Source organism: Pleurodeles waltl, chromosome 6, assembly GCF_031143425.1.
Source record: "Pleurodeles waltl isolate 20211129_DDA chromosome 6, aPleWal1.hap1.20221129, whole genome shotgun sequence".
NCBI classification, from domain to species: Eukaryota; Metazoa; Chordata; class Amphibia; order Caudata; family Salamandridae; genus Pleurodeles; species Pleurodeles waltl.
This window is the reverse complement of record NC_090445.1, coordinates 1,277,728,084-1,277,747,492: the sequence shown is the minus strand read 5'-3', so window position 1 is coordinate 1,277,747,492 and position 19,409 is coordinate 1,277,728,084. Positions and strand designations below refer to the sequence as shown.

Sequence of the window (19,409 nt, the reverse complement as noted above, 5' to 3'; positions counted from 1 at the left end):
GGCGTAATGCTGGGTGGAAAGAAATATGTGGCTCCAGAACTTTCTATCACCGAAATGTGAGGGAAAAGTGTTTTGCTAAACTTTGAGGTTTGCAAAGGGTTCTGGGTATCAGAAGCTGGTGAGAGTGCCACAAGTTACCCCATCCTGAGTTCCACTAGGTGTCTAGTTTTCTAAAAATGCACAGATTTGGGGTGTTTTCCTAGGTGCCTGCTGAGCTAGAGACCAAAAACGACAGCTAGGCACGTTACAAAACACATGTCAGCTGTGAATGTAAAAATTTGATGTGTCCATGTTGCGGTTTGGGGTGTTTCCCATCGCGGGCACTAGGCCTACCCATTCAAGTGAGGTACCATTTTTATTGGGAGACTTGGGGGAACACAGAATGGAAGAACAAGTGTTATTGCCCTTTGTCTTTCTCTATATTTTTCCTTCCAAATGTAAGATAGTATGTGAATAAAAATAAATAAAAAAAGACGACTATTTGAGAAATGCCCTGTAATTCACATGCTAGTATGGGGACCCTAGAATTCAGGGATGTGCAAATAACCAATGGTTCTCAACACCTTATCTTGTGCCCATTTTTGAAATACAAAGGTTTTCTTGATACCTATTTTTCACACTTTACATTTCATCAAATGAATTGTCGTATACCCGGTATACGATGAAAACCCATTGCAAGGTGCAATGGCTCTGGGCACCTAGGGGTCTTGATGAACCCACAAGCCCTATATAACCTTGCGACCAGAAGAGTCCAGTAGACGTAACGGTATACTGCTTTTGAAAATCTGACACTGCAGGAAAAAGAGTAAATCGTGGAGAGAAATGGCTGTTTTTTTTTACCTCAATTTCAATATTATTTTATTTCAGCTGTTATTTTCTGTACAAAAACCTTGTAGGATCTACACAAATGACCCCTTGCTGAATTCAGAATTTTGTCTACGTTTCAGAAATGTTTAGCTGTCCGGGACCCAGCATTGGTTTCACAACCATTTCTGTCACTAACTGGAAGACGGTTAAAAGCACAAAACAATAGTACAAATGGGGTGTGTTCCAGTAAAATGGCAAAATTGTGTAGAAAATTTTGGTTTTCTGATTCAAGTCTGCCTGTTCCTGAAAGCTGGGAAGATGGTGATTTTAGCACCGCAAACCCTTTGTTGATGCCATTTTCAGGGAATATACCCACAAGCATTCTTCTGCAGCCCTTTGCCCCCACCTTTTTTTTTTCCCGCTATATTTTGGCTAATTTCCTGGTGTCCTCAAGGGGAACCCACAAACTCTGAGTACCTATAGAATCCCTAAGAAGTTGGAAAAAAGTACGCAAATTTGGCGTGGCTAGCTTATGAGGACAAAAGTTTATGAGGACCTAAGCGCGAACAGCCGCAAATAGCCAAGAAAAGGACTGGAACTTGAGGGGGAAAGGCCTGGATTCGAAGGGGTTAAAGAACAAAAAAACAAAACAAGAAGAAAGGAGATATTTACGGCATTATGCCTATTTTTTTGCACTGCTTCGCAGTTATAGAAAAGTTAGAATTATTTTCCATGTTTCGACTATGCCTTCAAAAAATTAAAAACACATGTATTGAACTGCTTCTAAAATACTTTTCAAACACATCAAAAAAACTGTTAGACATGTTTAATTTTGCACTTGAGATTCTATTATTATTTTTATTTTTTACAAACATGCTCTGTTTTTGTTGTAAGAGAACTAGGCATCAAGGATTTAAGAGGTTGTGGGAAAGGTAATAGCACGACTATGTAATATTAGGAAAAAGTACCCCACGCCATACCTGATAATGATCGTGCAAGCTACCATACATAACCCTATAAGGAAACTTGGCCTTCATTCTTGTTCCTCTTTAAGGTCATAAACTACTCAGTGACTTGCAATATCCTTACAATGTCCAGCCGGGGTACTTTATCAGAGATATAAAACAGCAAGCTGTGGACAATATTAATACATCTTGCCTACTGGCTAATGTGCCATTTTGGCTTAAACACAAGGCAAAACCTCCCACTGTTTTTTTCTTTTGATGCCCCTCTGTCACTCCTTGACCAGTTATAACGCCTGTTTGCCGAATATTCTTTATTAGCACAGATCAAACTGAGAACTTGTCTTCCAGAAACATTGGGCGGGGTGGGGAGCTTTTCAGGACTTTTGACACTGTCCGATACTGGAATTACCCTGGTGTTATGTGAAAGGCACAACAGTAACGCCATATTTAAACTGAAAGGCACATTTATTAAAACACTCATGTTCTGTTAAATTCCCTTTCGTTCAGAAAAATAGTACAAAAGAAGCTTTGGTGCTCCTCTCAAATACTTCAGAATTATGCTCCAGTATAAAACTGTGCATCCATGTATAAACAGTTCTGTTTCAACACATTAGTGCTATAATTTAGTTTCTAAACACAAATACCTCTATTATTGGTCACAGGGTTAATGTTTTCCATTAATAAAACTTTCAGAGAGGATCCTTCTTGCTGAGGTAAGAAAACCTATGCGCAGAAGACGAAGGCTACTGGAGGGTTCCGTGAATGATGTGGCCCATTTGCATATTGATGCTCCTTGTTCACTGCGATCTCGTTCTTAAAACAGAGTACAGAATACAAGAAAAAAAAAATGTCTGCCAAGAATTGAACCCAATTAAAAAAAACTTGGTGCACAGAGCTGTTCTTAGGAAACCTTACTCTGGCAAACTGATTATAGCGTAGATACAGAGGACCTGTAGACCAATAAATATAATTACTGGAGTTTTGTCTCGAAGTTGTGGGTAGGTGGAGGAAAAGCTAAGATCCGGGATTTGGAATTCCTATCGCCCAACGCACGGGACATATTGTTGGGCCAAGGGCAACAAGTTTTCATGTTTATTTTGTCCTTGGGACAAGTAGGCCCAACCCCCTGCAGCATAAACCCTTTGGCTGCCAGTTTACCAGAAGGAAACTGTGTGCAGTTAAGGTAATATGTGTGTCCATAAGTTAATACTGTTCAAACTTATATTTATGGTTCATTAATGAAAAGCCTTCATTATTAGGGTGAGAGCTGTAAATAAACGTTGTACGGTCACACTGCACTACTGACAGTGGTTCCAGTCAGAGAAAAAAAAAAGTGGAAACAGGTTTGAAAAGTTTAACAATATGAGGCTAAGTAAAATGCTCCCAGAATGCTCCCTGATTAGATGCAAATGTTTGCAAAAGCTTGTAAGCAAGAGTGATGATTCTTTGCTTGCAAAATAAAATGTTAAGAAAAAAATGCAAGTACGAAAAAAACGTTTCACTACTAGTAAATGTTAGGTGCTATTTCTTTGAAGCATAATTTAGTAAAATGTGTTGATGCATGCTAGTATTTCCAAACAATTTTCCTAATGGAAAATCAGTGTAATTTTCAACAAGATTATGGGAAGCATGAAAATAAACAAACACTGGCAAAGCCAACCGATCTGACATTTTTTTTTTTTAGTCTTTTGGTTTTGTCAATGCGTGTCCTGTTTTGACATAGATTTTGGAACACTTTGTTCCGGGAGCTGCCAGGCCCTCACCAGTGTAACACACTGGCAAAAAGAAAAAAATGCCTTTGCTCTCAAAATGCACAAATTGCCAACAGTGGGGTAACAAAGGCCCCGCAGCCCCCTTTAAGGAGCCCCCCCTTCAGCACAGCACCTGCCCTGAGTGAGTCTGGAGGGGGGCGGCCTACATGTTCTTTGGAGTGGGGACCCCTCAAGTTTTGTCACACCACTGATTGCCAGGGTAGTTCCTGGCACTGAACACAACTACTTTGTGTGCCAATATGTTCCTTGTGGAAGGGTAGAATGCGATCACTCACAGTAAAGCCAGCTGATAGAGAGAGAAATAGAAGTTTAATAAAAACAAAATGTCTTTGTGAACGTCAGACCTAATTAGGGACTCAGTTCTTAAAGAAAGTCACAAATGTTGACCCATGGTATATGTCGTTGAATACGTGGCTTTCATGAATTCATAAGCACTTGCGGAAGTGGATCAGGAACTCGTACTCCTCTATAGAGCATTTACAAGTTCACTTTCCCTTCAACCACTTTTTTTCCCCAACCCTGGAAGAACCTCTACTTCTGCCATTGTCAGGATTACATTTCCAACCTTTCTCATTACGGTAAAAGATTAGAGAAGAGCTAGTAAAAAGCCTTAAAACATTTAAGTTAGTAGGTTTGCAGAATCAAGGGCATTCCAGTCATGGAACTATTGCTTACTGCTTCCTCCAGGCCCAGTATGTAGATCTGTGGAAAGGTGGCAAAACAAGGAAATTACTATAGTAGGGATTGAAATAGCAAGTATTCAAGCCATACTATGGTAGCAGCCATGGCATAATCAGAGAGTCTTATCAGAGGTCTTACATAATGATATTGCTGCCATAATGTGTCAAAGGGACAAGTAGATTTTTTTTCCCACAGGACAAGTAGATTTAAGAAGAAACCTGTCCCATGGACAAGTAGATTTTATTAAATTCCACACCTCTGTAAGATGCTCTCAGCGAAACCCTCAGAATTCCTGCTACAATTGTGACTTGCAGACAGACCACAGAACACCACTAGGTTGGACAACTGAGGGCATTGGGATCCACCCAGTAGATTCCAGATTACCGGTCTACAAGCAATTCTGCCCTCCTTTGATACAGATCTATTGTGATGTGTGGTTATAGCAGTACATAATTTGTAGGGCATCAGCGCAGCATACTGGTCAGGCTTATGGTCACAATAAGGGTGAATGGCACTAGTAGTAAGGTGGAAGACTACAATAACAAGTTCAAAGTCAGTATGTAAATGGGAATTCTCAGTGTGCATGATTGAAAAATCAGAGGTAGCCGCACAGTGATGGCCAGTCAGTGCTGTTGAGCCCCATGACTAGGGCAAATTCAGATCTCAGACCGGAAAAGGAACACTGACAATAGGACAGAGGAACCATTCTTGGATAAAATCTCGACCTATAATCCCAAGAGAAACATGAAGACTGCATTAATATTATACATAGCAGTACTGCACAAGCCTGCTAAACACTTACGTGAAGGTGATAGAGAAACAAAGGGTTATGTATCGTGTCCACTGGGAAACTGCACTTGGGAAGCTGCAGGGTGACTGCACTGCAGAGTCTCTACTTTCCGTCAGAGAAAAGTCATGTTTACAGCTGCATCTATAGATTTGATTTAATAATTCCAGTGTGGAAAGATCCGGTCGCTGCTGTACATTCAGCCCCTGCTGGAGTTGGGGAAGAGTGGCGCCCTAAAGAACTGCCATCCTTGTACTGCACACACAGGAGGGAGAAAGTCAGAAATTGACCTTCTGAACAATCCAAAATTATCTATACCAAATCAACTAAACAAAGTTATTGATTCCACACAGGTATATGGTTATAACTAAATGAAGACAGCGTAGAACTAATAACCAGGCTGTCTTTAAAATAAATAGACCAATGCAAACTTAAATGGAACCCATGACTTGGTTGGGGTGCCACTCGCAAATAAAATATCTGCGATCGCTAATAAAATACAAGCACAAACATTTGCGGACATAAAAATCATAACCCAATTGGGGGCTCCACTAACCCTAACACGATATGGACAAGAATACATCAAAATGATGCTCAAATGCCAAGTTTTACATCCCATTTACGAAGGTCTCCTTTCGAAAGTAACTATCTTTTGTCAAAGGAATTTTAAAAAGCATTATCAAAATTCCTTTTGGAAAGCAAACATCCCCAACTATCTTTAGGGACCCTATCAAAACGCAAGTAAAGAGGACCAGTTAATTTCTGTGGCATCCACCAATATCAACAAGCCACTAGATTATCACGAGCCTTCCAATGGCAAAAGTTTACTTCATTTCTTTTATAATCTTACCTGGCCAGTTCACGGCTGTGGTGAAAGTGGTCACTGCTGCTGAGGCGATATTGTTCATGTCCCTGGTGACGCTGCTGCTGAGAGCGCTTCCAGAGTACTTGTTGAGGTTGCCTCAGGTTTCTCTCAGGTTTCTCACAATGGTTCATATTTTCACAGTCCACTGTAAGCAGAAATAAGGACGAGAAGTCAAGAAAACATTACGTCGGACAAAATCATCAGCTGGAAAAATACAATTTGCCCTCCTACACAAACTACACACCTAATCTGCACTCATTTCAGCCGTCGGCACTTCCCCTAATGAATTAAATAATCTCATGATCCCAATAATCTCAAACAGACGTTCATTTTGTTAGTAGGCAACATTATCAGGCCTCCACTTTAACCAACACCAAATTTATATTAACTACAGCAGCAACCTAACAAGAATCCACAATACACATACAATTTGCGAACTTGTAGGAGGCTGGCCTGGTTTGTAGTGGGTACTCTAGGTACTTACACCTTATACCAGGTCCAGTTATCCCTTATTAGTGAAATGTTGGCAGTGTTCTATCAGCTTAGGCTGTCTAGAGGTAGCTGTAGGAGAGCAGCTTAGGCTGAACTAAGAGACATGCAAAGCTCCTGCAATACCACTATAGTTACACAGTACTTATACACAATAAAATGCAATACTCAGTGTTATCAAAAATAAAGGTACTTTATTTTAGTGACACAAGGCCAAAAATATCTTAGAGGCAATACTCCTTCTCGAGGAAAGTAATATACACAATATATGCACTAGCGATCAAAATCAGGTAAGTAAATAGTCATAGAATAGTGCAAACAGTGGAAAATACAATAGAATGCAATAGGCCTAGGAGCAACACAAACTATATACGACTAAGAAAGTGGAATGCAAATCACAAATTCCCGCCTAGGCAAATATAGTGTGTAGAGGTGCGCTGGGAGTGTAAGTAAACACCAAAGGTAAGTAAATTACCCCACACCAGAGCCCAGGAAAGTAGGAGTAAAGTACTGCAAGTTTCCTCAGGACACACTTCAAGTCGTGGTAAGAGTTATTGCAAGAACCAAGCAAGACTGCAAGCAACAAATGGTGGATTCCTGGACCTGAATACCTGTGAAGAGAGGAGACCAAATCCAGACATCGCAGAGGATTCCAGGAAGGACAGGAGCCCCTGCCAACCTAAAAGATGGTTCAAAAGAGGATTCTCCGGTTAGAAGAAGTCTGCAGAAGAGCACCAAAGAAAATGGCTGCGGGTTCCTGGGTGATGCAAAGAATGTCCCACGCCAAGATGTTGGATGCAGGCGAGGTACAGAGCTGGATTCGTCCAACAAGCCTTGGTTCAAGCCATGTCACGGACTGCATCAAAATGGTGCTGCTTGGATCCAGGAGGGACCTAGGGGCATCAACTCTGACTGAGGAGGCAGAGGGGGCTTCCAACACTGGAGGGAACCCACACATGGCCAGCAGCACCCACGGAGGTCCCAGGACACGGGGACAAAGAAGATGCAAATTGCGGTTGCTGCAGCAGAACAAAAGAAGGTCCCACACTGCCGGAGAACAACTCAGCAAGTTGAGCGTCGCAGGATAGAGTGCTGGGGACCAGGGGCAGGCCGTGCACCAAGGATTCTTGCAAATAGTGCACAGCGGCCTCAGGAGCTAGAGATGACGCAGTGCACAGGGGTACTGTCTCAAACCAGGAAGGCAAGCTCTTACCTCCACCAAATTCAGACAGCTGGACCTTAGGACAGTCTGGGTTGAAGGGGTCCACCACCTGTGTTCCAGGGAGCATGCTCGTCATCAGGAGAGGAGTGCCAGAGAACCGGTCTTCTTAGAAGGTGTCTGCTGGAGCAGGGAAGTGACTCCGTCACTCCACAGGAGATTTCTTCAGTCCTTCTGGTGCAAGGTGAAGACAGGGAGTCTTCAGAGCATGCACACCTTGGAAACTGTTGCAGTTGCAGGCTGGAACTGAAGTTGCAGAGTCACAGTAGCTTTATTGGACACTTTGTTGCAGTTACAGAGGTTCCTGGAGAAGCCTGCAGTTGATCCGACGGTCAGAGGATAAAGCAGGAGCTGCAGAGGATTCCTGGTGGAAACCTGCAACCTGAATCTGAAGACGAACCCACAGGAGAGACCGTAAATAGCCCTGAGGGGGGATTGGCTACCTACCCAGGTTTGCACCTATCAAGAAGGGTCTTTGACATCACCTGCTGGCACTGGCCACTCAGATTTCCAGAGTGTCCCCACACCTTGGAAAACAAGATGGCTAACGCCAGGGACACACTGGAGGAGCTCTGGGCACCACAGCTCGTGTGGTGATGGATAGGGGAGTGGTCGCTCCCCTATCCTTTGTTCAGTTTCGTGCCGGAGCAGGGACTGGGGGTCCCTGAACCAGTGTAGACTGGCTTATGCAAGGAGGGCACCATCTGTGCTCTTCAAAGCATTTTCAGAGGCTCTGGCGGGCTACCCCTCCCAAACCTGTAACACCTATGTCCAAAGGGAGAGGGTGTAACACCCTTCTCCCAAAAGAAATGCTTTGTTCTGCCTTCCTGGGACTGAGCTGCTCAGACACCAGGAGGGCAGAACCCCGTCTGTGAGGTGGCAGCAGCTGTAGCTGCACTGCAAGTCTCAGAGAGCTGGTTTGGCAGTACTAGGGTCCATGGTGGAGCCCCCAGGATGCATGGGATTGGGCCCCCAATACCAGATTTGGAATGGGGGGGGGGAACAATTCCATGATCTTAGACACCTTACATGGCCATATTCGGAGTTACCATTGTGAAACTACATATAGGTATTGACCTATATGTAGTGCACGCGTGTAATGGTATCCCCGCACTCACGAAGTTCGGGGAATTGGCCCTGGACAGCGTGGGGGGTACCTTTGCTAGTGCAAGGGTGCCCACACACTTGGTAACTTTGCACTTAGCCTTCAGTAAATGAAGGTTAGACATATAGGTGACTTAAGTTACTTAAGTGCAGTGAAAATGGCTGTGAAATATTGTGTGCACTATTTCAAGCATGCTGCAGTGGCAGTCGTAAAGAAGGGTTTGTCTGAGCTCCTTATGGGTGGCAAAAGAAATGCTGCAGCCCATATGGATCTCCTTGAACCCCAATGTGCTGGGTACCTAGGTAACATATACTAGGTACTTATAAGGGGGGGGGGGGCAGTGTGCCAACTGCAATTGGAATATGAACTCACTAAACTATAGTGACTAATTTGGAAGCAGTGAGCATAAGCACTGAAGTTCTGAGTGACATAGTTAAGCACTACTGACAACACACACATTAGGCCACAAACTATGAGCACTGGGGTCCTGGCTAGCAGGATCCCAGTGAGACCGGCAAAACACACTGACATATAGGGTTTTAATTATGAGCACTGGGGTCCTGGCTAGCCAGATCCCAGTGAGACAGTAAAAACACACTGACACACACACTCACAAACAAGCCAAAAGCGGGGGTAACCATGCTAGAAAGAGGCTACTTTCTCACAGAACTTAACGGCGATTCTGTAAATTGAAGGCTGGCTCTAAAATATAAAATGGGCACGACAGGTTAATATTGCTTCTATACTACGACATACATCTGGTATAAATGTATTAAGCCAAATCTGACAGATGTCATCAATATGCTCTCTTATTAGCTACCCCTCCCTTATCCTGATTTAGACACAAAATCTCCCTTAAATAGGCGTACATTTCAACAATATCAAATTGCCGTTTCCGTGCTGAATACGTTTCGTGATTTGCACTGCTCTGCGTGCATCCCTTAATAACTTTTCAGGTGTGGACGATCTGTGTACAGTCCACAGTCTAAACTCTCCATCGTTCTCGTCCGAGCCGATGCCGATCTTTTCAAAGTTTTTCTTTGGGTGCTTAAACAGGCGACTGAACTTTACATAAAAACATCTTCCTTACTTGGCAACGCCTTAAGCGGCAACAAAAACATTCGCAGCACTAAGTCTGCTGAATTCTGAGCAAAAAGTTAAACGCTTTTCGACAGCCATTTATTCATACTCACCCAACGAAGTTTTCTTTTTCTCACGGACATTGTTAGCCACTAGCATAAGCAGTAACTTTGCATGAGGAAAACAACATGTCTTTCTTCAGCCTACTCCGACTCAGCTGCACAGACGACAATTATGAGAACAGGCCTCCCCCCTCCTGCTGAAATCCTTGCCTGTGTGTCATTGGGACCACGCCCAGTTTTTATGCAGAGGCGCCGTCAAGCTACCGTACTATGCAAAACACTCGCATAGCTGCCGAGCGAGGGCCGATTCTAAAAATAACAGCAACTCCCGGCCTGAGGAACAGGACATGGGACGTTTGGTTTCAGTATGCCTACGCGGTCTCCGGGTAGCTTTTCAAACTGTGTTTTTAGTACGCACGCTGTGCTTTATTTAAATACTGGCAACAAGTGTACATCAGGACAGAACCAAAACATCGGTTTAGTGGAAGCGAACTATATTTAAAAAAATGTCAGCAGCAATATAAAGCTCCTAACTACAAGGTACGGCGAGTCTGCCTTTAAAGTCTACGATATTCTAGAATGTGGCTTTCATGCATTATTCAAAATGCAATTGCGTTTCATAGTGCAATACGTATATCGTTTTCCTACAAATGATGAATAGTTTACAACTGAATGTGAAGATAACAGCTATATTTTTCCTGCCCATCTTTAACATTTTGAACTATTCCCATGCTGATGAAGACTGCAGGCGAAAACAAAAAAACAAAAAACGTATTTCACCGATCTAACTTCAAACATTATGGAGGAGGAGACAGCCGACACAACTGAATTTAGGTGATAGCATATACAACTGCTTAATATCCTTAGGGGAAGCATTAGCACTGTATAACTGTTTAACCAAAAACTCAGCGTAACTACTAAAATGAGCCCTAATCTGGCCAATCTTGTTAAAAATGCTGTGAATAAACTGAATACCTAATGTAACTAGCCACAGCTCCTCCTAGCCTACAACCAGAAGCACAGGAAATGAGGCAAACGCGTGGAGAGACCGATTCTGCAGAGATTGTGCACTCCTTACAACACCTTCCCAGGCAGAAGCTAGAGCAGAGCAGCAGGGAGCACAGTGCAAACGTTTGTTCACTACCTTCGAAGTGGCACGGTCTTCATATAAGGAAGGTCCCATAAGGTTCTAAACTGGGACTGGAGCGGATGACAACGGTTTCTTTCCTCACTAATTTAAACAAAAGCCCAAAGAAAAAGCGACTGCACTTCCCAAAACCCATTGGGAAAACAGTACTACAACTAACAAGCAAGTTGAGTTGATAATGGTGCAGGTCATATCGTTTCACTAACCCCTTCTTTCATTGCTGCACATGGAAAAGATCAGTGGTCTTACCCTTCGGGGACTTTTTCTTTGTGGTATTTGGCGTACTAGTTACTTTGGATTTGTTTAACTGAGCTCTCTGGTGCCATGAGTAGGTTTATGCCCTGCAGGTGAACAGACTTCATTGACAGTGGCAGAAAATGTAATGGAGCTTTCACTACGTGGATCACAGAGAACTGCATCGGTCATCAGACAGTTCTGAGCAGCAAATATAAAAGTGAGAAGTAGAGACCGTTTGGGGGGTAGGTAGTTTCTTTTTGGGGGTTTTCCTTGCATCTCTAATCAGGCAAAGAATGCTTGTTGTGAAGGTGCTAGCCTGGTTTGTTCAGTACATCCTGTTGGCGTGTCAACCTGTAGCAGAACACCTCAGCAGAGACATTTAAAGGGTCATCCAAGGAAGGGATCAGGCCTCCTTAAAAGAGGTCAGGTTCATCCCCTATGGGGATGGGTTATCAGAGATGGTAGATGACTCCATTAGTAAGGCAGTGTTCCATTGCTCTGGAACCTTTCAGGAGGAAACTCTTTACTTGGGCTGAGGCCCTTACCTGAATCCCTCCCCAAGGAGAAAAGGTTTGATGTCACCTTATGGAGTCCGTGAATTTAAGAGGCAGGAGGGCTTAAGTGACACAAAAGCCATAATGAAAAAGGGATGCCCCCAAGAGAAAGGATGCCTTTGACAGGCTCAATGAGGGTTTTTTTTTTTACTCAGTGCAAGGGCACACAAGGGGTAGATCACGTGCTGAAGCCTTCACTCCCAATGCTACCAGTGATGTCACAAAATATCCTGGATCTAGTGCTTCCTATACCCATATAAACTACGAAGACGCTGAAGAGGTTGGGTCAGGGAGAGTTTCAGATGATGTTTCAAAAAGCAGCAGACCCTGATGACCATCCCAGGGACCAAACACCTGAAGCAAGATAAGGGGGGGGGGGGGGTGGAGGGGGGGATGATCCCAAGGTCGCATCATTGGACCTGGAAGATATCTTCCATCCTAGATCTTCTGAATGATTCCCAGTCGACAAAGTTGCATAACACGAGGCCACTTGCCTGAGGAAACGCTTAGACAAGGAAGTTCGGGTCTAATCAGGGTCGAATGACCCTGCCTGACTTTAGAAGGCAAGGTAGAGGCTACAGAGAAAAACGACAGGCGTATGCATGGCCATGTTCCTGGCAAAGATTGTCAAGGACCTCAAGAAGGACATAGACCGCTCTTGGTGGGTTTGCCAGGATAAACGTTTGGGCATAGCATATCTGCTCACCAAGAAACTGAATATGGCAGCGGATGCCAAAGAGTCAGGAACCCTAATCTCGCTGCAGTTCTTTTGGGTTGGATCAAGAGGGCGTTCACTTTTTTTTAGGGATTACAAATTGTGCCAAATCCATAGAGAGAACTGATCAGACATTGTAAAAGTGGACCCAAAACTTCAGTATTTGACCACCTTGGAGGCCGGAATGGCTGTCCAAGAAAATCTTCCTCAAGGAACTGGGTCAATATATATCTACCTTTGCCTTCCTTGACAAGGCACAAGCCTTAAAATAAACAAAAGTTTTAGGAAAAAGGAAGGGCAGGAAAAGGACAAGGGCACTCTTTTGGCTGATTCCCTAACAAAGGTCCTTAGGAAGGGTAGGCTTCCTGCAGACTAGGGTGACCACCTAGCATGGGGTTAAATTCTGCACAGGACTATAAAAATACAACACAAAGACTCAAAATTCAGGACCAAATTTCAGAACAAAAGTTCAGCTTTACGGGCACATCCAAGGAGAACACCATATCCCACTACTTTATCAATGCATTCATTTACTATTTTTAAGATTGCACTATAAAGGAAAGTGCCATCATTCTACAATAAGTACCCCCACTTTTTTCCCTGATGTCAGTGAGTTTATTCTGTAGTTCACTAGGGTCCTGCTAATCAGCACCCAAATGACTGTGCTCTCTCCTTTAATTTTGATTGCTGGTAAACTCCCCCTCCCCCCCCCAATACCCAATAACTGGCATACTGGTGCACCCATGTAAGTCACTAGTATATTGTATGTAGCTACGCAGGGCAATGGTACACCAGGGGTCTCCCATGGGTTGCAACATATATTGTGCCACCCATCAGGAGCCCATGCAAACTGTATCTGCAGGCCTGTCACTGCAGCCTGAGTAAAGTGGTGCATGTACCCTTTCACCACTGAACCTGGTCACTGTACTTGGACACTGTAAGTCACGCCTTTGGTAGGTCCTTTAGCCCAAGGGCAGGATGCATGTCTCTAAGTATGAGGATACCCCTGCATGAGCAGGATGCCCCTACAGATCCCAGGCCAATTCCTGGACTAAGTATGGGGAAGCCATCCTAAGGTATGTAGTGGACACTGGTCAACACATGTAATCAAACTACATAATGGTTTCTCCAAACCCAGCCATGTATTTTTATCAAACATGTTGAAATCATGCAACTACACCGATTCCAGTGTTTGTTGCATACCAACATGTTCTCTGGGGGTTCCTTAGAGGATCCCCCAGTTCTGCCTGTGTAGCCTTACAGGTTCTAGCTGCCAGCCACAGCTGCGGTTGAACCCAAACACTGTTTTGCCCTCCTGCTGGTGAGCCGGGCTCAGGACGAAGATGCTGAACAAAGGATTTCCTGCAAGGGAGAGGTGAGACCACCTTCCCTTGTGTATTAGGAGTCTAAGGGTTGGGGTTAGGTGGCCCCTGAACACCACCAGACTGGTTTGAAAGGCATATTTGGTGCCCTTCTTGCATAATCTAGTTTGCACCTGTTCAGGAACCCCCAGTGCGAAACTGCACAAAGGACAGGGGAGTGACCACCCCCTGTCTCGCTCCTCCCCTAGGGAGGTGCAGAGCTCAGGCAGGTGGCTAGATAATTCTGCAATCTTGGAAATAAGATGTTCAGAGGTCCCTGGGAACATCGGACTAGTTAGGCCGGGTAGATTACATCCCTAATGCGGTCTGATAGGTGGGTCCCTTCAAAGAGTGACCAGCCCCCTCCTAAGAGTTACTTAAGGGCACCCCGTGGTTGGGTCCTCAGATTCATCGAGCAAGACTTTGCAAGGAACTCTCTACACTTTCTGCTCATGGTCTTTGGAACCACTACCCGTCTGCTTTGGAACCAAAACGTGTCAGCTTCTGGTGGGAAGGCTCCCACTGAAACACTGTTCCTCCATATCATGCAAGAATTCTGCAACATCCAAAGCTGTGCACCCTCCAAGGTCACAAGGGATCTGGTTGTACCTGGAAGCACAAAGGAATCTTCCTTGGAGTTAAGGAGTCACTCTCCTGCATCCGCAGGCACCTCAAGACAATGCCGACTGGCTGGTGAGGTCTGCTGTTCCATGGACAGCCTAAGATTCTGCTTCGCAGGTGGTGAGTCTGTGGCGTCCTCTGGGTACTGCTTGTCTTCTAAACAACTTGGGAGACTGTGGGCCCCTGCCATTGGACTGGAACCCCTGTGCACCGTGACTGTTGTACTTGCCAAGAATTGTTGGCTCTTCCTCTAGGAGATCGTCAGGCACCAAGAAGCCTATCCTCCAGCACTCTGCAAATCGAAGATCAGCCCCTGTCCTGCAACTCCAGCGACTTCTGTTTTGTTGTGCTGGTGAGGCCTCCTTGTGGCTCCCTGTGTCCACTGCCTGTTGGTCACTCATGGGGTCTCCAATTACTTCTGCTGGCTTTCCTGCATACTAACAGTCAGCCCTGACTCCCCCTCAAGGGTAAGGTCTCCTGGAACCTGCTGTAGGAGGCTGACCTGGCTTATAGTGGGCACCTGATGGTACTTACACCTTGTGCCAGGCCCAGTTATCCCGTATTAGTAGATTAGTAGTGTTCTAGCAGCTTAGGCTGATAGAGGTAGCTATTGCAGAGCAGCTTAGGCTGAACTAGGAGACATGCAAAGCTCCTACTATACCACTTATATCATATAGCACTATGTCATAAGAAACACAATACTCAGAGTTACTAAAAATAAAGGTACTTTATTTTAGTGACAATGTGCCAAGAATATTTCAGAGGATATACTCCCTTAGGAGGTAAGTAAAATACACAAAATATACACACAAACCAAAATCAGGTAAGTAAAACAGTCAAACAGTAGTGCAAACACTGTAGAATGCAATAGGATGCTATAGTCCTAGGGGCAACACAAACCATACAATAAGAAAGTGGAATGCAAACCACAAATGGACCCCTAGGCTAGTGTAGTGTGTAGAGGGTCGCTGGGAGTGTAAGAAAACACTAATGGTGTCCAAGATACCCCACCCCAAGACCCTGGAAAGTAGGAGTAAAGTACTACTATTTCCCCAGAAACACACTAAACATGTGATAGAGGATTTTGCAAAGACCACAACAGACTGCAAAGCACTGAAGACGGATTCCTGGACCTGAGGACCTGCAAAGGAAGGGGACCAAATCCAAGAGTCATGAAAGAGTCAAGGGGGGCAGGAGCCCATTAAACCCCGGATGAAGGTGGAAAACGGCTGCCTCTGGATGGAAGAAGCTGAAGATTCTGCAACAACGAAAGGTGCTAGGAACTTCTCCTTCATGCAGAAGATGTCCCACGGAGTGCTGGAGGATGCAAAGTTGTTTATTTGGCAAACGACCGCAAACAAGCCTTGCTAGCTGCAAGAGTCACGGTTAAAGAAAAAGGGTGCTGCCCGGGCCCAGGATGTCGCCACTTGGGAGAGGAGCCAGAGGGGGCCCTCAGCAACGTAGAGAGCTCACGCACAAGAAGGTAGCACCCACAGAGGTCCTTGAACAAGGGTTCAAGAAGACTGAACACAGCGGTCGTCTCAACACTACAAAAGAGGGTCCCACAAAGCCGGAGGTCAACTCAGGGAGTTGACCAATGCAGGACTGAGTGCTGGGGACCTAGGCTTGGCTGTGCACGTAGGATTCCATGGAAAGGTGCACAGAAGCCCTAGCATCTGCAGTTCACGGGGTGCACAGGATTACCGTCTGGAGAGGGGAGGCAAGGACTTACCTCCTCCAAATGTGGACAGTTGGACCACTGGACAATCCGGGTCACTTGGGTCCACCACCTGTGTTCCAGAGGCCACGCTTGTCAGGATGAGAGGGGTCCGAGAGTACCGGTGACGCTGAGGTTTGGTGCCTGCTGGAGCAGGGGGAAGATTCCGTCAACCCACAGGAGATTCCTTCGTGGTTTCCAGTGCAAGATGAAGGCAGGCAGCCTCCAAAGCATGCACCACCAGGAAACAGTTGAGAAAGCCGGCGCTACAATGTTGCTGGTAGGCTTCTTGGGCTTTGTTGCAGTTTTGCATGCGTCCTGGAGCAATCAGCGGTTGATCCTTGGCAGAAGTCGAAGAGAGAGGTGCAGGAGAAGTCTGGTGAATTCTTGCAAGTCGTTATCTGAAGAAAAGCCCACTGGAAAGACCCTAAATAGCCCTCAGAGGAGGATTGGCCACCTGGTCAGGTTAGCACCTATGAGGAGGGGTCTCTGACGTCACCTGCTGGCACTGGCCACTCAGAGGCCTCCAGAATCCCCTCACACCTCTGGATCCAAGATGGCAGAGGTCTGGGACACACTGGAGGAGCCCTGGCACCACCCCTGGGGTGGTGATGGACAGGGGAGTGATCACTCCCCTTTTCCTTTGTCCAGTTTCGTGCCAGAGGAGGGACTGGGGATTCACTGAACCCTTGTAGACTGGCTTATGCAAGGAGGGCACCATCTGTGCCCTTCAAAGCATTTCCAGAGGCTGGGGGAGGCTACTCCTCCCCAGCCCTTAACACCCATTTCCAAAGGGAGAGGGTGTAACACCCTCTCTCAGAGGAAATTCTTTGTTCTGCCTTCCTTGGACTGGGCTGCCCAGACCCCAGGAGGGCAGAACCCTGTCTGTGGGTTGGCAGCAGCGGTAGCTGAAGAGAAAACCCTAGAGAGCTGGTTTGGCAGTACCCGGGGTCCATAGTGGAGCCCTGGGGATGCATGGAATTGGCATGGGGGGACAATTCCATGATCTCAGACATGTTACATGGCCATATTCGGAGTTACCATTGTGAAGCTACATATAGGTATTGATCTATATGTAGTTCACACGTGTAATGGCGTCTCCACACTCACAAAGTCCAGGGAAATGTCCCTGAACTATTTGGGGGCACCTTTGCTAGTGCAAGGGTGCCCTCACACTTAGTAACTTTGCACCTAACCTTCAGCAAGTGAAGGCTAGACATATAGGTGACTTATAAGTTACTTATGTGCAGTGAAAATGGCTGGGAAATAACGTGTGCGTTATTTCACTCAGGCTGCAGTGGCAGTCCTGTGTAAGAATTGTCTGAGCTCCCTATGGGTGGCAAAAGAAATTCTGCAGCCCATAGGGATCTCCTGGAACCCCAATACCCTGGGTAACTAGGTACCATATACTAGGGAATTATAAGGGTGTTCCAGTGTGCCAATTAGAATTGGTAAAAATGGTCACTAGCCAATAGTGACAATTCTAAAGGCAGAAAGCATAAGCACTGAGGTTGTGGTTAGAAGAGCCTCAGTGACACAGTCACTACACAGGTACACACATTCAGGCCACAAACTATGAGCACTGGGGTCCTGGCTAACAGGATCCCGTGAGACAGGCAAAAACAAACTTATATACATGTAAAAATGGGGTTAACATGCCAGGCAAGATGGTACTTTCCTATTCTTGCTGTTCCCGAAATCTTTGCAAATACTTCTTCAACTCCTGTTTGCATTTGCCAGTGCTTGTTGGTGATCTGGCGTGTCACTGACCTTCCTGCAATCCGATGACCGTCAAGGGACAACTCGAATGAGACTCCTAGGATCTTCTGCAGCTCCTGGACCCCGCAGCTGGACTTCTTCCACCGACTTGCAGGAGCTTCACCTTCAGAGGGTGAGCATTGCCTCCTGCACCACCTGGGCACCCACCAGGGTGCTGGACTCTGACCCCTTCCTTTGCAGGTCCTCCACATCTGGAATCTGTCCCTGGGTTCCACCGGCCTGGTCCACGGGTCGTGCCAGCATCTGGATAATCCAAGCTTCCACTGACTTCAGAGAGAGTCCCTTCTTCCATCTGTATTCGGGTCTCTGGTGGAAGTACTGCTGTCTTCTGGGTATCCTGGGGTAGTGGCACTCTCCATCCTTCCCCTTGTCTGCTGGTTTCCTCGGGGTCCACTGGGAAGGGTCCTGAATCCTACAAACTCTAACCACTATTCTGTGTTAACCATTGGGACAACTGGGTGAGTAACTACCTTGCACCCTGTTGCTGGGTACACTTACTGTAATTACCTTTGGTGTTTCTGTCTGCCCCCAGCCCCTCACTAACTACCACTATTTCACATTCCACTTTTTTAGTTTATGATTTGGCCTTCCCATAGGGCCCGGTGTATGTTTATGCTATTTCTGATGGTTATTTTGTGTATATATTATGTGTAGATCTCTTCAAAGGGAGATATACTAATGCTAGTCTAGTAGTAGTGCTGTAATAAAGTATCCTTTGTTTTTGCAACACATGTGTGGTTCTTTCTTTGGAGTGAGGTACTGTCGGACTACTGTGGTATTGCGAGTGCTTTACATCCCTCCTAGATTAGTTTCAGCTGCTCGCCTCAGCTACCCCAAGAGAGCTTTTTCTATCTGGGCACCTATTCACTATAACTTAAGGGTTGCCTGGACTCAGTATAGGGTGACACCATAGATGTACATCACATACTGAGGCAGCCTCCATCTTGTCTGCTGATAGACAGAGGTGAAGTTTAAGAACACTTGTTCTTCTTTGACAATTTCTTGTACTTTCTTGTACCTTGACTTACTCGATCGTCCTGAGGACTTGGAATGGGACAATGATGAAGGGGGGCTCTGCGACCATTCTTGGGACCTTCCTCTCGACCAACGTCAGGACCTACATGGAGCCGAGCGCTGGGCAGCATGGAGCTTTAATGCTGCTCCCTCAAAGCTTTCAGATTCCTGGCCCAGCACTCGGACCACGACTTCATTGCGTAGTCATGCTGCAGACACCACAGGCACACAAAATGCAGATCCGTTACAGACATCGTCTGATGAGAGGATCCACAGGGTTTGAACCTGGTCTTACACAAAGACATGCTCTACTCACCAGGAGTGTCGACACCCAAACATCTGCGACAAAAAGTCAAAAAAAGATCAGGGAAAAAACGACTGAGGGGTAACTCTTTTTTGGATCAGCGCTAGGCTGGCGTGGAAAGAAAACTA

General features: G+C 45.6%; 1 protein-coding gene across 9 annotated transcripts in view; it reads right to left on the bottom strand.

Moving 5' to 3' along the window:
* Positions 1-19,409, bottom strand: part of CCSER2 (coiled-coil serine rich protein 2) — a 492,874-nt gene that overhangs the window by 250,182 nt on the left and 223,283 nt on the right. For all 9 annotated transcript variants that reach the window (XM_069240582.1, XM_069240583.1, XM_069240584.1 and 6 more), the window contains one exon: positions 5,863-6,022. In XM_069240582.1, the coding sequence (XP_069096683.1) occupies positions 5,863-6,022 (160 nt within the window). The remainder of the gene's footprint in view (positions 1-5,862; positions 6,023-19,409) is intronic.